The sequence below is a fragment of the Alosa sapidissima genome, chromosome 5 (assembly GCF_018492685.1).
Source record: "Alosa sapidissima isolate fAloSap1 chromosome 5, fAloSap1.pri, whole genome shotgun sequence".
Lineage (NCBI taxonomy): Eukaryota > Metazoa > Chordata > Actinopteri > Clupeiformes > Clupeidae > Alosa > Alosa sapidissima.
The window spans coordinates 25,782,300-25,803,280 of record NC_055961.1 but is presented as its reverse complement, the minus strand read 5'-3'; the positions used below and the strand labels follow the sequence as shown (position 1 = coordinate 25,803,280).

The window sequence follows — 20,981 nt, the reverse complement described above, 5'->3', positions numbered from 1 at the left end:
AATGAAGAAAATGAAGAACCAAAGTGGCTGGTGACCTAAGAAGTTTGTGTTTATACCGATCCTTAGTCTGTCTGTGTGAAAGAACCACAGATCTGACTCAGACTCAGGCCAGATTAGGCCCAACCCGCTCCAGCTTCAGCTCCTGCAGCAATCTTGACTGTGTGTGTGTGTGTGTGTGTGTGTGTGTGTGTTTGTGTGTCTATGTGTATGTGTGAGGCACTGGGGAGCAAACCCGCTGACCTGAAACCGCGCTCCCGTTTACACTCTTAACTGAGTAATACACACATACTGCAGAAACAGTGATGGGAAACCCCCTCCACACACACACACTCACCCCCATCAGCCCCCAGTGCTTAGCGAGCAGTTGCCATCGACTCTCGCCACTCCATTTCCACCCACAAGCATCTGGGTGTGGGCCTCCATGTCTGGCCCAGTGCATTACCGAGCCCCTCAGAGGAAACCCGATCGCTCTCAACACTGATGGCATCATTACCGAACTAAGTGCACCTGGTGGAGGATGGATGAGGTCCATACCTCCTTCCCTCTCCATGTTTTTCCATGTTCTGTCCATTTTTTCTTCCCTTTTTCCTGCTGACGAGGCGGTCTGTAATGGGGGCGGTGGGTGGATACACAGCGGTCCTCAGATGTGTATCAGCTAGCTTGTTTGTATTTATTTATTGACGCTACATTAGCGGGGGCCCCCCTTCTTCGACCTACGTCTAGAGGGGGCCTCGTGGCTTCTGAGAAGCAGGGTGGTTAATACATTAATTTATGCATGGTCAGCAACACCCCAGTCACAATGCATTATCCTCCACCATTAACAAAGCTGGACTTTGCCATAGGGTCTGCCACCACTCCTGTATACTGCTGTTGGAAGGCAGCTCTGCACTGGCAGGTAGTGGTTGTTTTTTTCTGTAAGACTCATTTTAGGACATTTTCTGGTTAGGGAGTTGGGAGAGATGCATGTATTGACATATTCCTCCATTAGGGTAAAGGTACAGGTCTTATTAGTGCAGGTCTATAGTACACTACATGACCAATCAGGTTGACAGGTGCTTTATGGGAAGGCGTGGGAGAGGAAGTCCAGTGGAAGCCTGACAAATTCCGTTTCCACCGCGGCAACAAAAAAACATGCATACAATATCAGACAAACACCATGTGTGTACGCAGGGGGAATGTTCTGCATTGATTACAAATACGCCTGAGGATATAATGGCTATGTGTAGTTTGTGTGTCTGTGTGCTTGTGTGTGTGTGTATGTGTGTGTGTGTGTGTGTGTGTGTGTGTGTGTGTGTGTGTGTGTGTAGTTGTGTGCAGGTGTGTGTGTCGTGTGTGTGTGTGAGTGTGTGTGTGTGTGTGTGTGTCGTGTGTGTGTGTGTGCAGGAACAGATGATGGTAAAGTACAGATCAATGCTGGCCAAGGTGTTTTTCAGTCTCGGGCTGATCTCCCCCTCTTCAAAACTTGGCCCAAATGAAATATTGATCAGTGAGAGCGACAGGTGGCGTGTCAGCCCTTGCCTCAGGGTGCCTGAGAGTGACTGAGGGAGCCGCATGTTCATCGTGTGTGCGTGTGTGATATCCGACTCTCTTTCTTCCTGTCTACATCTATCCCTCTATCTCAGGGGTCACCAAATGGCGGACCGCAGTCCGAGTCTGGACCCTGACGTGATCCTATCCGGACCCAGACCATAATAATTTAGATTTTCACGGAACATTTCAAAGCTGCGCTAAATGTTTCGTAGGATAACAGCTTCAGGAACCATCATCTCGCTTACTGCTACTCAGCCAGTGAAATCTGTGCATTCTGAGTCAGTGAGTAAAGTTAGGCCCTACTATGGTGAAGAGACTATAGCCTGACAGGGAAAACGAGCGAGGAGAGGAGACGGGACGAGAAACAATCGGATGGATATGTAGCAATAAGTAAGTTATTTTCAAATCATGAATTGCTCGAAGGGGAGAAAGCTAGACAGCGAGAACGTCAACTAAATAGCCCTACGTTGGCATTGTGTTGGCGTTATATGGGTGTGACAGTTTTGCGCGGAATTGCCCTGGACCGACTCTTATACATATTCTGAGATAGGCGATTGTTAAAAGCACCAATTTGAAGCACCTAGCGCCAATTTGAAGCTAGGCCTACCCATTCAACAGTGAACTGACACCACAGAATATTTACGATTTAATTAAGAGGGCAATATGATTGATCCACCACAATCTTAACACATCCATTCACTGCCCAACAACGGGATGTTCCTTAAGGTTTCCAGGATTTCCGGTCAACATTAAAAAAAAAAGAAAAAAATAGAATTAAACTTGCTGATTGATGGGTTCAAGGAACCAGCTGTGGAATATATCCATCCTTGTCTAAGCTCAAATCTTATTTTAAGTTCACGTTAAGATCTTAAAATAGCCAAGGCTACTCAGTTTTTCTCCCCAATTAGGGCCTACTCATATCTTCCTTATTTCTCCTCATTTCGAATGTTACCTTTAGGCTACTAATTTTATTTCACATTAAACATTAGGCCTAGGCCTACAACTAGGCTCCATCCATCCATCTATCCATCCAAATATATATATATATATATATATATATATATATATATATATATATATCCATCCAAATATCCATATATATATATGTATATATATATATATATATATATATATATATACAGTACTATACACGCATGTTAAACATTATGATGCTCCGGACCTTTGCTTGAGGGAATTTTCCGTAACTGGACCACGCTGAAGTTTAATTGAATACCCCTGCTCTATCTCTTTATCCCACTCTCTTTCCTTCTCCCCTTCCCTCTCTCACTTCTTCTCTTGCTCTCTCTCACGTCTTCATTTCTTCCTTCGTTATCCCTCTTTCCTTGTTAATTTCTATTTTCTTTCTATTTGTCTCTGTCACTCTTTTCTCTCTTTGTCTCTCATTCTCTTTTCTCTCCTTCTTCTCTCATTCCCTCTATCCCTCTCTCTTTTCTCGCACAGAGCTCAAGGACATCAAAGAGCTTGTGCACATAGTTTTCCCAAATGATGGCCGACCAATGCGAGCGACTCAAAGCCCCTGCCAGGAGATCTCATCTGTCAGAATCACACATAATGGAACAAATGGCGTAGGTGTAAAAAACGCTCGGCGCCTTTCATCTCCACACAGCGGGAGCACAGGCAACTCTGATGGAGGGATTTCTCTCTCCTTCTCTCTCTCTCTACCTCTCCCTCTGTCTCTCCTTCTTTCTTGAGTCTACAGAATTAAAGGAAGAGAGAACAACCATGTTTAAAATATCCCAGTGGAGGCCATGTTTTATCTCTCCAGACAGTGCCATATATTCCAAAGGAGTCTTGCATCTTTTGGATCGTAAAATGAAATGACAAAGTGTTACTGCAGAGCAGTACTTTCCTTTTAGTCAGGAGTAAAGACTGTTAAAAAGCATATACTTATCATTCACATGAGTTTTGTTGATCGAAATGTGGTCAGTGACAGAACTAATTAGCGAAAAAGCCAGAACAATCTTATAATAAATACGTCGTTTTTCTTAGGTTACTATTGCCTGACAGCATACTGCTCCAGTAGGCTTTCGGCTCCTGAAAATGACTCTCCTGGGCATCAATCAGAAGTTTGGAACATGATTACTTTATTGAACAGTCTCAGCTCTCCTATAAATAATGTCTGCAATTGCTGTTCATATCTTTCAAATCAGCATCAACATCAGAGAGGGAGGGATATTTAAACCAAACCAATAAACAAGCAAACAGAAACCAAAATACTAAAAACAAGCATGTTAATAAATAAGAAAACTATCAAGCAAGCAAAGACACAGCCAAACAGGTAAGTAAGTAAGTACATTAATGAATGTGTTCAACTGGGTCCAGGAAATGCTGACAGGTCAATCACAGGTCTCTGAGCTTCATATTGCTTTTGAGATACAGTGGGGCAATAGGAGTGGGTAATCCCTGGTTGCTGACCAGGAAGAGCTGTGTGTGAAAACCAATTTTCCTTCCCTTTGAAATTGGAAACGCGGATGACTGGTGACCACTAACCCAAAGGAACGTGTCTACCTCGCCACATCTGCTGTCAAAGATGGCCACCCTTCCCTCCCTATGCTGAACCAGTGGAGCAGAGAGGGGCAGTGGGGGGATTCAGGAATAGCAATGCATGTGAATTATGACCTGTTTATCACAACCAAGGTCAGTTCATCTAGTATCGCTATCTGCTGTCACTCTTGTGGAGGGGAGCTGTTTTAGGGGGAAAAGCAATGTTCAATGTTGCAAGAGTGTGTGTGTGTGTGTGTGTGTCTGTCAGCTGAGTTTGTAGAGCTTGTCAGACCCATGGCTTATTATACAGAGTAGTTCAACAGATTTTGGTACTGAAATACTTTTTTTGATCACATATGTGGTTTATGATTTAATGAAAACTGATCTGAGAGCAGCACGCAGCACGAGCGCTGCATGTCAGAAATGAGACAGATCTACCTTTAAGGCTAACAACGTTAACGGCCTGCCGGAGACAACAGATGCTCCCAAGGACAGACGCCCTGCCAGCATGCTTCTGAGATGTGCCAACATGAATTTATTAGCCTTAGCAGGTAGCCGTAATAACAACGCTTTCAATATCCGGCAATTTCCTCCAGCATACTGTTGCACATGTGCACCACAAGACAAATTTAATCAGTATCCGGGTGTGTGAAAAAAAAAAACCAAAAACAAATCCAATAGCTACCCCTCCACATGCCCCTCCCGCCTCAACGTTCAGGTTCTAGGTTAGTCTTTCTAAAAATGTGAACATTCCACCTCCCTTTTTCCATTAAAGGGGAGAGTGGGATCAGCGTGGTTATGCAAGTCTGTGGATCCTTTGACTGCACCCTGCCTCACTGCACCCACCCTGCCTCACTGCACCCACCCTGCCTCACTGCGCCCACCCTGCCTCACTGCGCCCTGCCTCACTGCACCCTGCCTCACGCTCCCGCTCCGCTCTCCTGACTCCGACTGGTTCAGAGCTTATTTGCACAATCCGACCGCTGACGAACAAACTGAAATCCCGGATGTGCAGTTGGGGGGGGGGGGGGGGGGAAACGAGATAATCTGCATTTCAAAAAGACAAGATCTAATTAGTGAAGGAGAGCAGCAGACCTGAAGCCTCTGTAGTGCGGGCGAGAGCACCCTCAGCAGTGCGATCACACAGAGCACCACACACACTCACACACACACGCACGCACACACACACATACACACTCACACACACATACTGCAAGACACACACACACACACATATGCACTCATGCAAATAACACACACACACACACACCGGAATGCATCACTTACTCATAAACATGAGCATGCACACACACTCCCAAGTGAACTCACAAACAAATGCTCACTATCTCAACACAAGCACACATATACACACTATCATATTTATACACACACATTATCTTATACACAGAAATACGACTGATAAAGACCAAAAACAACAGAGTGAGAAGCTGCTGTTGAGGCAGACTGCGACTGAAAAATAATTTCAGAAAATTACACTTAAACTCGCCCTCCCAGATCAGCCATCTCACACATTGTTTTCGTTGTCATAGCAATCATCTGTCTGAGTTTGGTCGTGATTCTCATTCGAAGGTGAAAGTGAAGACCTCGCCTGAATTGAGAATGTGACAATCATCGCCATGACGGCAGCAAGCCTTTTATGCCCCAGTGGATCGCACTGAATAGCAAAAACGCAAACAGACGCTCATTTCGCAGTCCTCCATGAGGCTGATCTCATTCAGCCTGACTCTTGTCCAAAAAACTCAATCGTCTTCCTTCAATATTACATTTGTGTTATATAGCATGCAGAATCCCTATCAACACAACCAGAGGGGTATGTGTGTTTAAAAGGTTCAGAATCTTAATCAAAACGACCAAAGGGTATGTTTAAAGTGTGTGTGTGTGTGTGTGTGTGTGGGATACGAGGTCTAAGACATCTGTATTATTTGTCACTATGGCCAAGCACATGTACCGGTAGTTTGATTCAGATGTGAGAGACCTCTTCTACTCCTCTTACAGTATGTCCACCTCTTCTAGACCAGCATCACTCACAGTCACTTCTGTCCTTGACACGCAGTGTGTACAGTATGTGTGTTTGTGTGTGTGTGTGTGTGTGTGTGTGTGTGTCATCCAAGATGTAGCAGTAAGGGAACCTGTGCTTGAATGAAGTGTCAGACTACACTGTCCTGCAGGAAGCCTTGCAATGATATGCCAGCATGTGACAGAGGGCTCCAGGATACCACAGCACATCAGAGGACATTCCAAAAAGAGCTGCAATTATAATAGCTCGGGTCAGATGTTGTGATCCTAGATGGAGGATTTCCTTTCAACATCTGATCTCACTTTATTTTAAGCATCCTTAGGTGCAAAGTAGTTGAGTCATATGTGTTATCAAATGCTTTAATGCAGTACATTTCCAATGTATGGCATGTGTACTTTACTTAGCTGTTATCTAAAACCTAACCCTTATCGTATGTGCATTATGTAAGTTCTTGAACATCACCATATCTACAATATATATTCTTACTGTATATATGAATCACTTTGTTTGCACAGCTAACACCAGCATTTATTGTGAGTACAAAAACTCCTCAGTAAGTTAGAACACTTGGAACATTAGAAACCTATTTTTTTGGGGGGAAGCTCGTCGTATTTCTTCCATCCTTTGATTGCCTTTTCTCTAATTCCTCGCCTTCATCTCTCCCTCCATCCATCCACCCATTCATCCATCTATCCCTCCTTCCCCATCACCTCAAGGGCCCTTACAGTAATAAACAGGTGCTACCCATCAACCACCAGGGGCGACAAACAGCAGCCCTCTCACGGTCCCCCTGAGTGACCTCCTCCCGGTGGCCAATCACAATCAGGCCTGGGCCTCTCCTGCCGTTCATTACAACCCTATTAGCCCACCTGACGGGAGGTCGGAGAGACTGGCATTAAGGGAGAGGGAGAGCGAGAGAGGGAGGGAGAGAGAGAGAGAGTTGAGGGCAGGTGCTTGACTCCACTTGCCAACTTTATTAGCTTGAGTGTGTAGAAGTTTTCCAGTGCCGTGCTCCTGGCTGCTGGTGGTAATGAACTTTCACTATAGTTTGTTTAATATTTGTCAATTCCGAGCATGTGATTCAGTGTTTTATCTCTTCTACAGGTATGTTGTAAACAATGATGTTCCAAATATAAAATTAAATTCCAAATGATAAAATCATATAAGATGACTTATGTAACATGTGTGGCCTATGTGTGGTTGGAAGCAACTGTACCCATCTTTAAAGCAACCTACTCAGACTCTCTCTAGCCTGGGGCATTTTTTTTATCTATCTATTTATTGACCTTGCTCCACTTGTTGTTGGATGTTAGTATAGATCGCTATGATCCACACAGGGGTGTGGTCCCAGGCCTAGACCCTGCCACTGCACCCCACCTGCAGGGACATTCTCCTGCACGACAGGTACCCTCAGCCCCCCTGCCCCTCCTGGAGGAGAGACAGCCGCTGGCCAGAGGGCTGTGGCACTAGCTTAAGTGCATTGCCTCATGGCAAAATTGAGTTATGTGCTCCAGTGGAGCAAAAATGAAGTGTTCATCTAGCCAAGTATAGATTTTTTTTTAAGGAAAAAATATTTTGCTGACACACACTTACAAACATCCACATTTCTTGATGCTTTGACAGCGCAGATGTACCGGTAACTTCCCAAAGAGGCTATGTCTATGTCCACATATGGGAGCAGCCGTGGCCTACTGGTTAGCGCTTCGGGCTTGTGATCGGGGGGTTGCCGGTTCGAACCCCGACCAGTAGGCACGGCTGAAGTGCCCTTGAGCAAGGCACCTAACCCCTCACTGCTCCCCGAGCGCCGCTGTTGTTGCAGGCAGCTCACTGCGCCGGGATTAGTGTGTGCTTCACCTCACTGTGTGCTAAGTGTGTTTCACTAATTCACGGATTGGGATAAATGCAGAGACCAAATTTCCCTCACGGGATCAAAAGAGTATATATACTTATACTTATATACATTATAAACATGCCATACCTTGCACCTCTTTTATTGATAAGCACATCTGATAACCGAGCAGATATGCATCGAGTTAGTGAATGCGTTGGATAAATGTATTAATCAGATCAAGATTCTCATCTTTGAGCTTTTCAACAAAAAAAACCTAAATACCAAAGCCAGCTCTCCTTGGTAAGGAGGCAGCTCCACCAACTGCTCCACCAACAGGCATTTTGAATTTTAAATTAGAGGCGGAGACCAGAGCAGCCTTCAAGCGTGAAGCCTCGGATCCCCAGATGAATGTGCCGAGAACCCGCTGCACAAAGCCAAAGATCACGTCCCCTGCAGTGCCTCTTTCCTTTGAACTTTTAACTCGTTTGTGCAACGCCAGCTTCCTCAACATCCACAGCGCTCGAAATCATCAAAGGAATCCAGAGCGATGCGTATACAAAAGAACACTTAGTCATTGCACACAAGGCTTCATTAACTTGTTTCATAAGTTTTGGGTTGCACACTTGCAATTCCCTCCATGTTTTTGGGCATTCTTACAGCAATCTTATCTGTAATCCTAATCATTTCTGAACAAATGTAAATCAATGAAATAAATTTGACTAAATAATATAAAACATTATTTTCACATTGTCTGCCTGGCTAGCTTATTCCATAAAAAGCTATAGGTGTCTGATGCATGATATAACATTTTGTAATACATCATGCTATGAGCATTGATTTATGTGGAATTAGCAAAAATCTAATTGCCTAAAAAGTTATTTGTATTCCACACCATGCCTAGCACATAGGAGTGTGCCCTGCATTTAGGTACCAAAAATAGCTACTGTGTTTTGGGTGCCCTGTCAGACCTTGTGTTAAGATTTTGCCTTGGAGTTCGGCTGCCATGCACAATGTGATGGAACGGTTACCTAAGTTCCCACACTTCAAATCTAAACTCAAAATAAAATAAAAAATGTATCAATAAATAAAAAAAGACAAAAGAAAGCAAAAAAAGATCCAAACAGAGAACACAAAGCCTTCATCTGTAACGCCACGCCCAGCTGGAGATTGCTTCTCACACTCACACAACCAAATGTCACACTGATCACTAATCTGAACTCATCTGAACCCATTTAATCATGTTTCTTACAGTCTTCAGTTCTTATCTTCTATCAGAGAGCAACAGCCCAATTTGTAAAAACAAGCTAAATATAGCACAGCCAGTGAACTAAGGTCCTTTTACCTGGTATAACCCGGTATCAACTCCACACATCAACACATCCTAAGACATCTTGACCTCTTCCCACTGTTAGCTGAATAATCACTACTGAATATACAAAATGTTTAACTACTAACTCATAATTAGCACATAGCATGACTGGTAGTGTTACCACAATGGCTTCATTCATCTCTGAAAATAGGCTGAAATTACAGGATGTAGCTTTGTGTGACCTGACTTGCATACAGTTTTCAGAACTATGTGTCAAAAAAGAGATAATGATTCTAATCCTTGACTCAATCTTCACAGTGAAATAAGTAGAGTGTAAAGCAGAATATATTTTGCTGTGCACTGACAGGTTTATACATGGCAACTAAGTCTTTCGTCAATCTCATTTCTCTCTCACACTCTCTATATTTCTCTTTCTGTCTGTCTGTCTTTCTCTCTTTCCTTCCCTAGACTCCCTCCTGTGTCTTGGCATTCACAAGCAGGACAGGGACAGTGCATCTGAAGAAGAGTGTATGTGTGTGTGTGTGTGTGTGTTTGTGTTTGTGTGTGTGTGTGTGTGTGTGTGTGTGTGTGTGTGTGTGTGTGTGTGTGTGTGTGTGTGTGTGGTGTGTGTGTGTGTAGAGAGAGGAGCTGAATAACAAAATATGTGTGCCCTGAACTCTCTCTTTCTCTCTCTCTGCCCCCCCCCCCCCTCTCCGCTGGCTGCTGCCGTGACCTCCGGGGGCTCCTGAGCCTTTCTTTCCTCCGCTGCTTCCGTCCATTCGTCGCCCGCGGACGTCTCCTGTCAATGTCTCATCTGTGAACTGTGGGCCTCCATAATCAGCCGCGGACGCTGATGTGTCTCCGGGCCTCGTCCACTCACGCCGGATCACACAGGCCGGCGCACACAGACAACAGCGGAACCCCGTGCTCAACATACTCGTGCTCGCATTCTCGCCTCAACGTTTAGAAGGTCACTCTAAGAATAGCTCTGACCAAAAAACAGACTTGCCAGGAAAAAAAAGAAACGAAAATATATGCACGTATACATCACGCTACCTTAAGAAAAAAACTGAAAAAAAAAAAGAAAATGTAATTCAATGTAACACAAAGATTGATGTATAGGTTTAAAAAGTGAGCACCGTTCATGATGGGGAGACCCAGCTTATTCCCCTGATAGATGCCCCCCCCCGCCCCCACCCACCCCTCTCAGAATTATTTGTTTAGCAGATTTGCTAGAAGGGATGCATAATGAACATCGGGAGGCTCTATGCAACACTGCTGATGATTAATGGAAAAGGCCTGTGAGATGCATGCTGGTTTGATGTCCCACCAGGAATCCTCAACCTTAATGGAATATAATGCTCAGGCTGTATAACTGACCATATGTTTCTCTCTCTCTTTCTCTCTCTAGTGCTCTCTCTCTCTCTCCTTCCTCTGTTTATCTCCTTATTTCTCTGTCTCTCACGCCTCTTAATCGTCATATTCTACAACAGTTTCTTTTTGGTCCACAACTATTCATCATTTGTTTCTTGCTCTACCTCCCTCCCCCCTTTCTCTCTCTTTCTCTCTCTCTCTCTAGTGCTCTCTCTTTAACTGTTTATCTCTCTGCCCCTCATGCCTCTTATGTTTCATGTTCTGCCTGTTTCTTTTTTGGTCCACGACTATTCATCTCTTGATCTACAAAAGACCCTGATCCGGCTTGATCTGCTGATCATCCAGCTGCCAGTTGCCCGGTTTTATGGCTTAACCCTTTCACTAGGCCAACAGGGTTAAATGTCCATTAGGACACACTGGACTGCATTTCAGGCTTTGTGTACCCTGAACGACCAGCCATTGGCTTTCAATGAAAAATGCGGTCAATGTTTGTTGTGGTTAATGTTTCATTCTTATAAATAACAGAAAAGTGTTGTTCTTCACCAGTGGTCAGCACCTTGCTACAATTTTTGGGTGTGCGGTGCTTTTTGATTATATAACGGTTGTTTCTTCAAAATGGACTCTCCATAGTACAATAATCGATGTTGAGTTGAGAGGTGGAATGTACTGATCACAAATCAGAGACTAGAAAAAGTGCAGTAGACAGACAGCAGGGTATTTTTTCCCTCCTTTTCATATTGAGTAACTGGAGTTGTTTGGGTTGTGTGCTGGGCTGATCACAGATCAGTGACTTGGACATGTGCTGTAGGTAGACAGGGGAGTCTCTGAGCTGTCGTGATGTGACAGCAGAGCCTCTGCACTGCCAGTGGATGGGGGAAAAGACACACATACACACACACACACACACACACACACACACACACACACACACACATGCACACTCGCCTGCACACACACACACACAAACAAAATCCAGCACAACCTCTTTTAAAAACCACAGCTGCAGGGGAGCAGATGGCAGGTCATTTTTGTCTTTCTTTTTTTGAGGAAAAGAGAGTGAGAGGGAGACAGAAAGAGAGAGAGAGAGAGAGAGAGAGAGAGAGAGAAAGAGAAAGAGAGAGAGAGAGAGAGACAGGATATACCAGAATTTATCACATTTCAATTTGAAAACAAAAACAACAAGGGGAACTAATGCATTCTAAAAATACATCTGAATTGCATATTCGAGAATGGGTTTGTGAGTGAGCATGCATCAATTTGTCGCACAGACCATTAACCAAAAGGCCGGTGCTCTTGAGTCTTGATTTAAGCTCGTCACTAATTGGATTTGGCATCAGTTTCCTCAAAGGGTCTTACGAGGTCCCGCTGAGGTTAGGTGCTGAGACCCGTAAACCAGCGTCATAGAGCAGCGCATAATGACCATGTTTGGGCTTCAGCTATCAAAGCAAACACTGATTACTAATACAAGAATTGCAGCTCCAATGGGGAAATCCACCTCCAATGCGTGACAAGGCACAATGTTTCCAATAACCAAATAACAAACATACCACATTCAAGGTGAGACTAACATACAAGTCATGAATAATGTGACAACTTTCTCACTTCTGGTTGGATGCTTACTACATTTAATTGGCTTGGTCCCTGTACTCTGCCCATTGACAATGTAGTAGAATGTCATCTGTATCTATTGTAAATGTCATTCATCTCCTCTACCTACAGTATCAACTGTCTTCAGCCTCCAAGGCGGAGCTAACAGCCGGGTCAGTGCAGGTTAAACACCAACAGCAAACGGCTAGGGAGTCTGCAGCAGCAGTAGCTGTAGCAGTACAACTGTGCAACTGAGGCTCACATTGTGCCTTTGTTACACCGTCTCTGAATATAAACAGGGCTGCCTGAGCCCAGAGCTCTCTGATCAGACCTGAGAAGGAAACCTGAGCTTTATGGGACTTTATGAGCAGCCATTAGGCTGACACCAGACATAATTTCACTGCATTTCTTACTTCCAGTAACTATATGCATGTGACAATAAACTTCCTTGTCTCCTTGTATCCTTGTATTAAGTGGAGTACCATCCAGCCATACAGGAGAGAGAATAAGAGGGAAGGAGATAGAGAGAGGGAGGAAGTGGGCAGCTACTCTACTGTACCTCATGGAAGATAGAGAGGTTCATATGAACAGAGAGAGAGAGAGAGAGATGTAAAGGCACAAGTAGAAATGGAAATAGTAGGAGAGGGAGAGATAGAGAGAATATGTCCTTATGCAGCTGAAGCTTCTAATTCCCAGCAGTGGATCCATTGGTAATGTCTGGAAATGGCCTGATAAGCCCATGTTGTTTGTCTGTCTAACTCTTCCTGTCTGCCTTTATGTTCAAAACATAGTCAGCTTAAGCATGTGGACGCAGGCCAAGAGTACACATCCTCTTCTCGATCGATACCCACTTAAAACCAAATAGACCCCATAACTGTTATATCTCTTTTAAATCTTCCCTAATTTGTTTGTAAGGGCACTGTGGCTGGTGGCATCCATTACGCAATTTATTGTTTCTTTGGAGGTAAGTGTATCTATAGTCTAGTCATTTGTTTATTTATTTTTGTCTTTTTTTTTGCCACTGAACATTTAGGATGACAAATATTTCCAAGGGCCTAGTATTTTGTGCCATGATCAAACAGAGTGATTTAGAGGATGGCCTTTGAAGCCGCGACTGTGTGGCATTTTTCTCTCTGCCACTGTAAGCTCCTGACAAATACAATTTATGGCACGAGGGAGCCAGTTTCTGGCCCGCGCCCAGCTGAAGTAAATCCCCCCGGGTGCCACAGACACACATGAACACGTGCTCCGCACCCGCGCCTCAGACACTCCCTCACCTCCCTCGCTCATTCGCTCGCCCGTCGCCGCTGCGGTGGTTGACGACGTGACTCGCTTGCTGGTTTGACGTTCCCCCCCCGAGACCCCTGTCCTGCTTTTTTCATAATAACAACACAAACTCTCTCTCTTAATCATTCAGTGAAACCAAGTCGTGCTTTTGGGATGCAGGTAACTGGTAATTGCAACAGAAAGTAGACCAATGCACATCATCAAGTGAGTTAGAGCCATGCAATTATTTTCTAATTACTAATGTTATCTCTCTAAATGATAATCTTTCTTCATTATATGAATTTTTAGGTAAAATTGTCCAGCCCTTTGGGTGGTGGTGGTGTGTGTGTGTGTGTGTGTGTGTGTGTGTGTGTGAGTGCGGGAGTTGGGCTTATCTTACCTGAGACAGTCCTCACGATCTCGGAGGTGTTGCGGAGTCCCACGAAGGAGAACTGGTAGAGCCTCCAGGAGCGGATGTCTCCAACCTCCACTGAGCTCCTCTTCCACCTGTACACAATCTCCTCCTTTGGGTAGCCATCTTGGGTTGGCGTATGATTAAAAAATAATAATGAAAAAAGAGAAGAGGCAGAACAATCAAACCTCCAATTTCCCAAGACAACCCTTCACACAAGACATTTTAGTGGATGGTCTTTATTGGATCTTGGGTTGAGAGACTCATTTGTGATTGTTATATCTTTCTTTTTTTCCCCCCACACTCGAATGTTAATTGGGGTTAAGGCAATGGTATTAAAGATGGACCTAAAAAGGGTGCGTCAGCAATTGCTGAGGGAATCTTAAACAGTGATTTAATACGAATAATGATTGACCTTGTGTCAAGTCTCTTTTGATCCCGGGCCAGCAAATAAGCTTTGGCAACCCCAAACGAAGTGTAGTGTGCAAATGTGAGGACTTTCCAAAGGGGAGGAGGGAGGGGGGCGAGGAACTTTAATGGGCCTCTTAATTGAACAACCCATAGACATCATCCGCAAGAGGAGATCTATGATGGACCTGGAAGGACAGTCCACTCACTTGCCCCCCATCCCCCGCGGCTCGCCCTACAGCCACATTACAGCAATTTCATCTGTCCACTATGCTTTCATAATTATTGATTCCAATGACCAGTTTGGTCTTGAACATGGGCCCAAATTTGTGAGAGGCTTTCCATAGGCAACTCTAAATAACTGAAAATGCCATAAAATAAAAGAGACAAATAAAATAAAAAAATAAATAGACACAAAATGTGTTCACAGTGAAGTGAGATGCACAGAGCCGAGGGTCAGTTCTCTCTGAGGCCGAGGGTCAGTTCTCTCTGAGGCCGCTGCATGCAAACTCCACTCATGTCATCCCCAGGAGACTCGCCACGGTGCTCATCAATTTTACATGATTTTTTTCTCTCTCGTCTTTCTTCCTCACACACTTTCTCCCTCTCCCTCACACTCTCTTTTCTCTCTCTTTTTTTTCCCATTCGGACGAAACAATCCGTGGCTATTTAGGGAGCTCTCTCCGTGGGGCTGGCTCCTGTGGTGAGAGAACGCTGCATCCAAGCAGCCAAAGCAACATAAAAAAAAAGCCCTCCCTGTCTCCTGAAACTGAAACTAGTGGCTGGGATGTGAACTAGAGAAGAAGGAGAGAGAGACGGAGAGATATTGAGAGAGGGAGATAAAGGGCGGAGGAGTGCGACCAAAATAATCTTCATGTCTGTGCAAGAGAGCTTTCTTATTTTCTCCCACAATATCTGTGTTACACATTGGCAGCAAAACAACCCGTCTTTTTTCTGCTTTGGTGCTTACCAGCATCACCAGTTACCGTGTGTGGCTGTTCTATTTAAAGAAGGCGTTAATAAATAAAGCGTTAAACTAGTGAATTGAGGTTGAAATGAGAGCAAGAAAATGAGAGAGACAGAAACAGAAAAAAAGAGAGATAGGGGAGGGCATAAAAAGAATGAGAGAGAGAGAGAGAGATAGAGTAGATGAGCGAGAAGGGGGGAGAGAGAGAGAGAGAGAGAGAGAGAGAGAGAGAGAGAGAGAGAGAGAGAGAGAAAGGGAGAGTGGAAGAGAACATATGGGCAAACTTACAGCTTGAGAACTCCAGGGGACAGGAGTGCTCATCCATTGGAAAGTTGTTCAGTTTAAGTTGGCACTCGGCATCTATAGTCAACCTACAGTCAGAAAATTACCTCTCAGTAGCAGGCCAAGTCTTATCCAATCATTGGCCATGAACACCCACTTCACACTACATCGGACGCCTACCAATTAAACAGGCACAGAGAATACAGCCAGCATGCATGGCTCTGGCTCCAAGCTGCACACTTCAGCAAGATGAATTACTCTTTTTATAAATATTGGGTTTAATCAACTATACCCAGTGTGTTGTGTAAGGCTAAGCTATTTATAAACAGCATGTTATATTCCATATGTTTATGCCACCAGCAGATCCTGCGTGACAAATTAACCAATCCAGACACGTCACAATATTATGGCAGCTCAGTTAAGCAGGTCAAAAATAAGGTGAAAGGTGAAAAATAATCAAATAGATTGTTGCATCATATACACTTGTGATGGCCATAAATATAGTTGAGCCAAATGACTGATAATTTAGTAATACAATGTTCATCACTGACTAATGCATCATCTTCAGATGTCAGACACTCGGACAGCATCTTGGCATATGATTACCATACCTCAGGGTGTAGAGTATGCGTCCATCATTCCAGATCCTCAACATCCTATTGGGTGTGGTGATCCAGTGGGCGTCGGCTTTCTTTGAGTTGCGGAAGAACGTGTCAGGGATCCAGATCTTGCCGACCATGTTGCTGTTCAGGCGGAGCACCTTCATGGTGCTGTTGAACTTCAACCGTCTGTCATACCAGGTCTGGGCAAAGAAGATGTCGATGGTGTACTCCTGTTTGACGGAGCGACAGAGAAGAGTTATGTGCTACCAAAAAAGTGTCATCTAGCATCATTTAAAAAAAGATTTTTTTTTACCCTTTTTACAAGTTGCCATCTCTCCTAAAGTGGCAGTTTATGAGAGTCTTTCCTTGTATAAAATACTACTGTGTACTAAGTGCTTTTAACTACATTACCAGAGTTGGGGAAGAGGAAGCTATTTTAGTTCAAAATGATCATTGTGACCTATAGACCCGAGTGATGTGCAAAGGCGGTAAAAGGGGGGTGAAATAAAGCCTTTGCAGCACATGGTCTTGTAGGTGCTGTATTGATAGAATCCTTTCTCGGAGAAGACGGGGCTGTTAATCCTCTGTGCAAATGAAAGCACGCAGCTGAAACGAGCTGTGTCAAGGCAAGCAACCTGCAACCTGAGAATTAAACGCCGAGAAAAGGCCAATTACGTGGGGCCTCCTGTTTAGCAGTTGACATTCTCCCAACTCCAGGGTCTCATTACAGCGAGCCCACTACCCTGCCATTACCAGTCACAGACTAGCGCGAGAGGGATGTGAGAAATACTTAAGGGGAGGGTCACATCACTGCCTGAGCACACACACACACACACACACACACACACACACACACACACACACACACACACACACACACACACACACACACACACACACACACACAATCTTTTTCTTTTTTGCCTTTTTCATTCTTCATTCATTTCATTCTTTCTCTCTTTCTCTCTCTGTCACAATCAGATCAGAGCCAAAACAAAGGTGTGTACAAACAAAGGTGTTCCAGGTGAATGCATTTTCTTTGAACATTTCTTGAAATTAGCTTTAAATTAAAACATTTTTGTGCAAACATTTGAGCTCATTAGATATAGATGATAACCATGGTAGATAATTCAAACGAGAAACGAAATAACTGTTTCAAAACATTTGTGAATGTTTACCCGTTATTGCTATTTTGAACGTCTCACTGTTCTTGAGCCGACTGCTCTCTGGGTTTTTATTTAATAATTCTGGCACAAGGAAAGCCCTGGAGTTCAAAGTGAAGTGGCGCTTTTAAAAAAAAGACAGAAAGAAAAATCCTCGGATTTGTGTGTGAGAGGACAGAAGCATTAATAATTTACTTTTCTACAGAGCTTAGCCAAGCAATAAAACCAAAATCCCCACCAAAGTGTCACAGACCCGGCTACAATCAACACATTCACTTTTATTTGCTGGAGTACATTTTTTTATCACAGAAAACCAAAGGCTTGTGATGGGTACCAACTGGGTTTTCATATTTTTTTTCTAAACACACACACGCATACAGAGACACACACTCTCACTCAGATCAAAACTTACTCCCAGCCCTGACATTCCAGCCAAAAGAAAATGTCTATTCTGCGGCCGACTGAATATCAACACTCCCCTCTGAGAGAAGTGAGCAGTGTGCATCACAAAAGCACAACAAACACACAAAAATACTTTTGTAAAGTAAAAGAACACAAGAAAGATGTCAGTACAAAGTAAGCAAGTTGCGTTTACACGTATACCAGATTCGGCAAAAACAAAGATAATATTAGCCGCATGCTGAGTACGAAACACTCCATATCATGCATAACTATGTACGTCAAGAACTACCGCATTACAGTAATTGGCATACGGGGGACTACAGTGTTAGAGAAGAGTGGTTAACCTACGGTTTGTGCAAAATCCCCCAACTCCATCCAATTCCCGCCCACAGTCCCCATCTGAGCCAGTCAGAGTGCAGGCTCAAGAGTGATTAACAATGAGATGAAAGAGCTGACTATTTCCTACCCCTGTGACAGTAGCAACCGTGCATACACTTTTGGCTAAGGCGTTTTTTTCCCTTCTTCTTAGTATCAGTCGCACTTGGCAGTAATTGAAAAGGGGTGAGAAATGGATTAACATTAAAATTGGAACCTTAGTCAGGAATTTCTCTCCGACCACCCCACCACCACCACCTCCGCCACCCTCGCTGGTGGGGGAGGGCGTCTTGGGTGAACTCCTGAGGCAGAGGAGACTGCTAATCTCGCAATATTCATCCCAGTCTATTTATAGAGGCCAGCTTAACTGGGATGCACTCCCTGTAAATAGGCCTCAGCATCCGGAGGATGAGCCCCTCTGCCAGGTTTCATTCTTGCAACAAGCACCAAACTGTGAATGCAGGCATCAATCAGCCAATAATGAGACAAACTGTGGAAAATCCAATATCATTTTCAAGTGTGGAGCCCTTATGAAATAGCATGCACGCGCATCCATCTCTCTGGAAAAAAGCTTCTTCTTCTGACATGCCCATATTCACAGTTTTAAAAATAACAGTTGCCATTGTGTTGTTACAATAAAACCGTTCCATTTCACTGTAACTCATTGCTGCAAATCAAAACCCTGCTCAGACTGATACAATACACACAAACTGATTTGTCATCACTAATTGTAAACAATACAGCGGTCATTTTTGTGCAATTGTTCATCTATTGTGCAATTGTTCAATTGTGTACATCATCAACACAAGAAGTGACATCTTGATAGAAATTACTGTAACTTACCATGTTGATAGCATTTACTGGGCCGATGCTGTTGACAAACATGTCCGTGTGAATCACTGTGGGCTTCACTGAAAAAGGACAGAGACAAATTAGCCGTTATGTACGTTCAGCCCCAAACTCATCTACATACTAAACTGTTGTTCCACTTTCATCACATTTAGGTCCTGTTGAGATACCATGTACAGAACAGAGCATAATTTGTGTGTGTGTGTGTGTGTGTGTGTGTGTGTGTGTGTGTGTGTGTGTGTGTGTGTGTGGGAAGGGGCTTTTTTGTGATGGGAACATGATGGGGAAATGGCCGCTGGTCAGAATCAACTGGTAGAGCAAGGTGCTAAGAAGACCATAGTCATGGGTTCCTTGCCTAGGGAACACATACTGGTAAAATCAGTAACCTATATGTAGTGAAAATTCTGGTGAATGAATGAATGAATGAATGAATGAATGAATGAATGAATGAATGATGTGAGTCAATGTACATGGTCTTGTAGGTGTAACGCGGATGCTTGTACTATTTGAAATTCATCTGAAAACAAATGGTAATATTTAGATTACATAATAATGTCTGTCCCGGGTCAGTGGCATCATGGGAAATGTAGTTTCATTTGCTTGGTGCCAGTTGAAGGATGACAAATACTTATGGTGGAGTAGCCTGACAGCTTGATGTCAGGCGGGGACATGCAACTTCAATCAGTCCCATTCAATGTCAAAGTAAGCTGTTTATTCACCGTACTGTGCATAGTAGAAGACATAGTAAAATAGTAGTGCTTTTTACATCAATCCTGCATTACTTCATGCACACAACAGACACAACACACACTCAACATCAGACACAAGCCCCTCATTCCTGCGTCAACTAAGGCCTTGACATGTAGGTTATGGGGAAAAGAGGCTTACATCTTATTCTCATGTCAGCCTAATACATAAACACAACAGGATAGCAAAGTATTACTCTTTAATCACAAACTCTTGTCACAATTCATTGTGTTTTTCCCCTCTTTGGTTGAAGCACCCTCGCAGTTATGATGACATGAGTCATGGGGCTAAGCTATCTTCTCCATATAACAAACATATCGTGGCCGCACACATGCACTCTCCAGGTATTCATCAATGAGACAAAGGTTTCATGCGGATAGGCCTAACAGGAAACTCTTCTGTTCAAACAGAGTATTTCATATAAAAACAATTAAAACTGCAAAATATGAGTGGTATAAATATTAGCTCCATAAATATGTTTAACGAAGACCGAAGTGATGACCGAAGTGACTATATCCACAGAAACATTTTCGGAGCTTGGATGTATATTAGTGAAAGGCAGCAATTAAGAGCTGTCGTTTACCTGTTCTGTCTCAATAAATAAATTAGGGACATGCATGTGCACGTATTTTAAAACAAGCACTTATAGTGTCTATGTAAATGTCGGCTCATTTTATATATCAATGCATCAAAAAATACTGATGACCTACAGATTGGTTATCGATATGACATCCCTACAGATCTCCATGGCCATTAGCTTCTCTTTCCTTTTCCACTCTACTTCGTAAGTGCACCCACACATGATTTGTTCATCTGAGCTCCTCGTAGCCACTGCTACGCCCTGAAAAAGACAGCTGCATGCAGCATATTTGTCATGTTCTCAAAAAAAGCCCCTGAGACAGGTTAATGTTCCCCAAATGACTACGTAACAGCGCTGATCTACAGTTCACTACTGTATGGGTCTGTTAGACACGCTCTTCAGGCTGAATCTCACTGGGATACACTGACACACATCTGTCACGCACACTCTGAGATGCATATTGGCATGTAATCAAACCACTGTGTAAACATGGAGACAATCCTGTTTTACTTAAGGCCACTGGTAAAATATCACACTTCTACTTGAACATCAGACCTTGAGTACTGTATATGTAGCTTCATACAGAAGTCTACTATTCCGGACATCACGTACTGGTCACTTCTCAGTCAGTGTTTTTGTGTATGTTGGGGGTGATTGTAAGAGTGTCAGCCATTACAGACTAAGATTTCTCACAAAATGGGGGGTGGCAGACCTGAATTTTAGAGAGCCAATCATATTGTCAGAGATGGTATAA

The 20,981-nt window shown here is 43.6% G+C and overlaps 1 protein-coding gene across 4 annotated transcripts in view; it reads right to left on the bottom strand.

Moving 5' to 3' along the window:
• Positions 1 to 20,981, bottom strand: part of gabrg2 (gamma-aminobutyric acid type A receptor subunit gamma2) — a 44,399-nt gene that overhangs the window by 14,845 nt on the left and 8,573 nt on the right. For all 4 annotated transcript variants that reach the window (XM_042093005.1, XM_042093006.1, XM_042093007.1 and 1 more), the window contains exons 3-6: positions 18,895 to 18,962; positions 16,121 to 16,341; positions 15,516 to 15,598; positions 13,841 to 13,978 (exon numbers count right to left, since the gene is read on the bottom strand). In XM_042093005.1, coding sequence (XP_041948939.1) covers positions 13,841 to 13,978; positions 15,516 to 15,598; positions 16,121 to 16,341; positions 18,895 to 18,962 — 510 coding nt within the window. The remainder of the gene's footprint in view (positions 1 to 13,840; positions 13,979 to 15,515; positions 15,599 to 16,120; positions 16,342 to 18,894; positions 18,963 to 20,981) is intronic.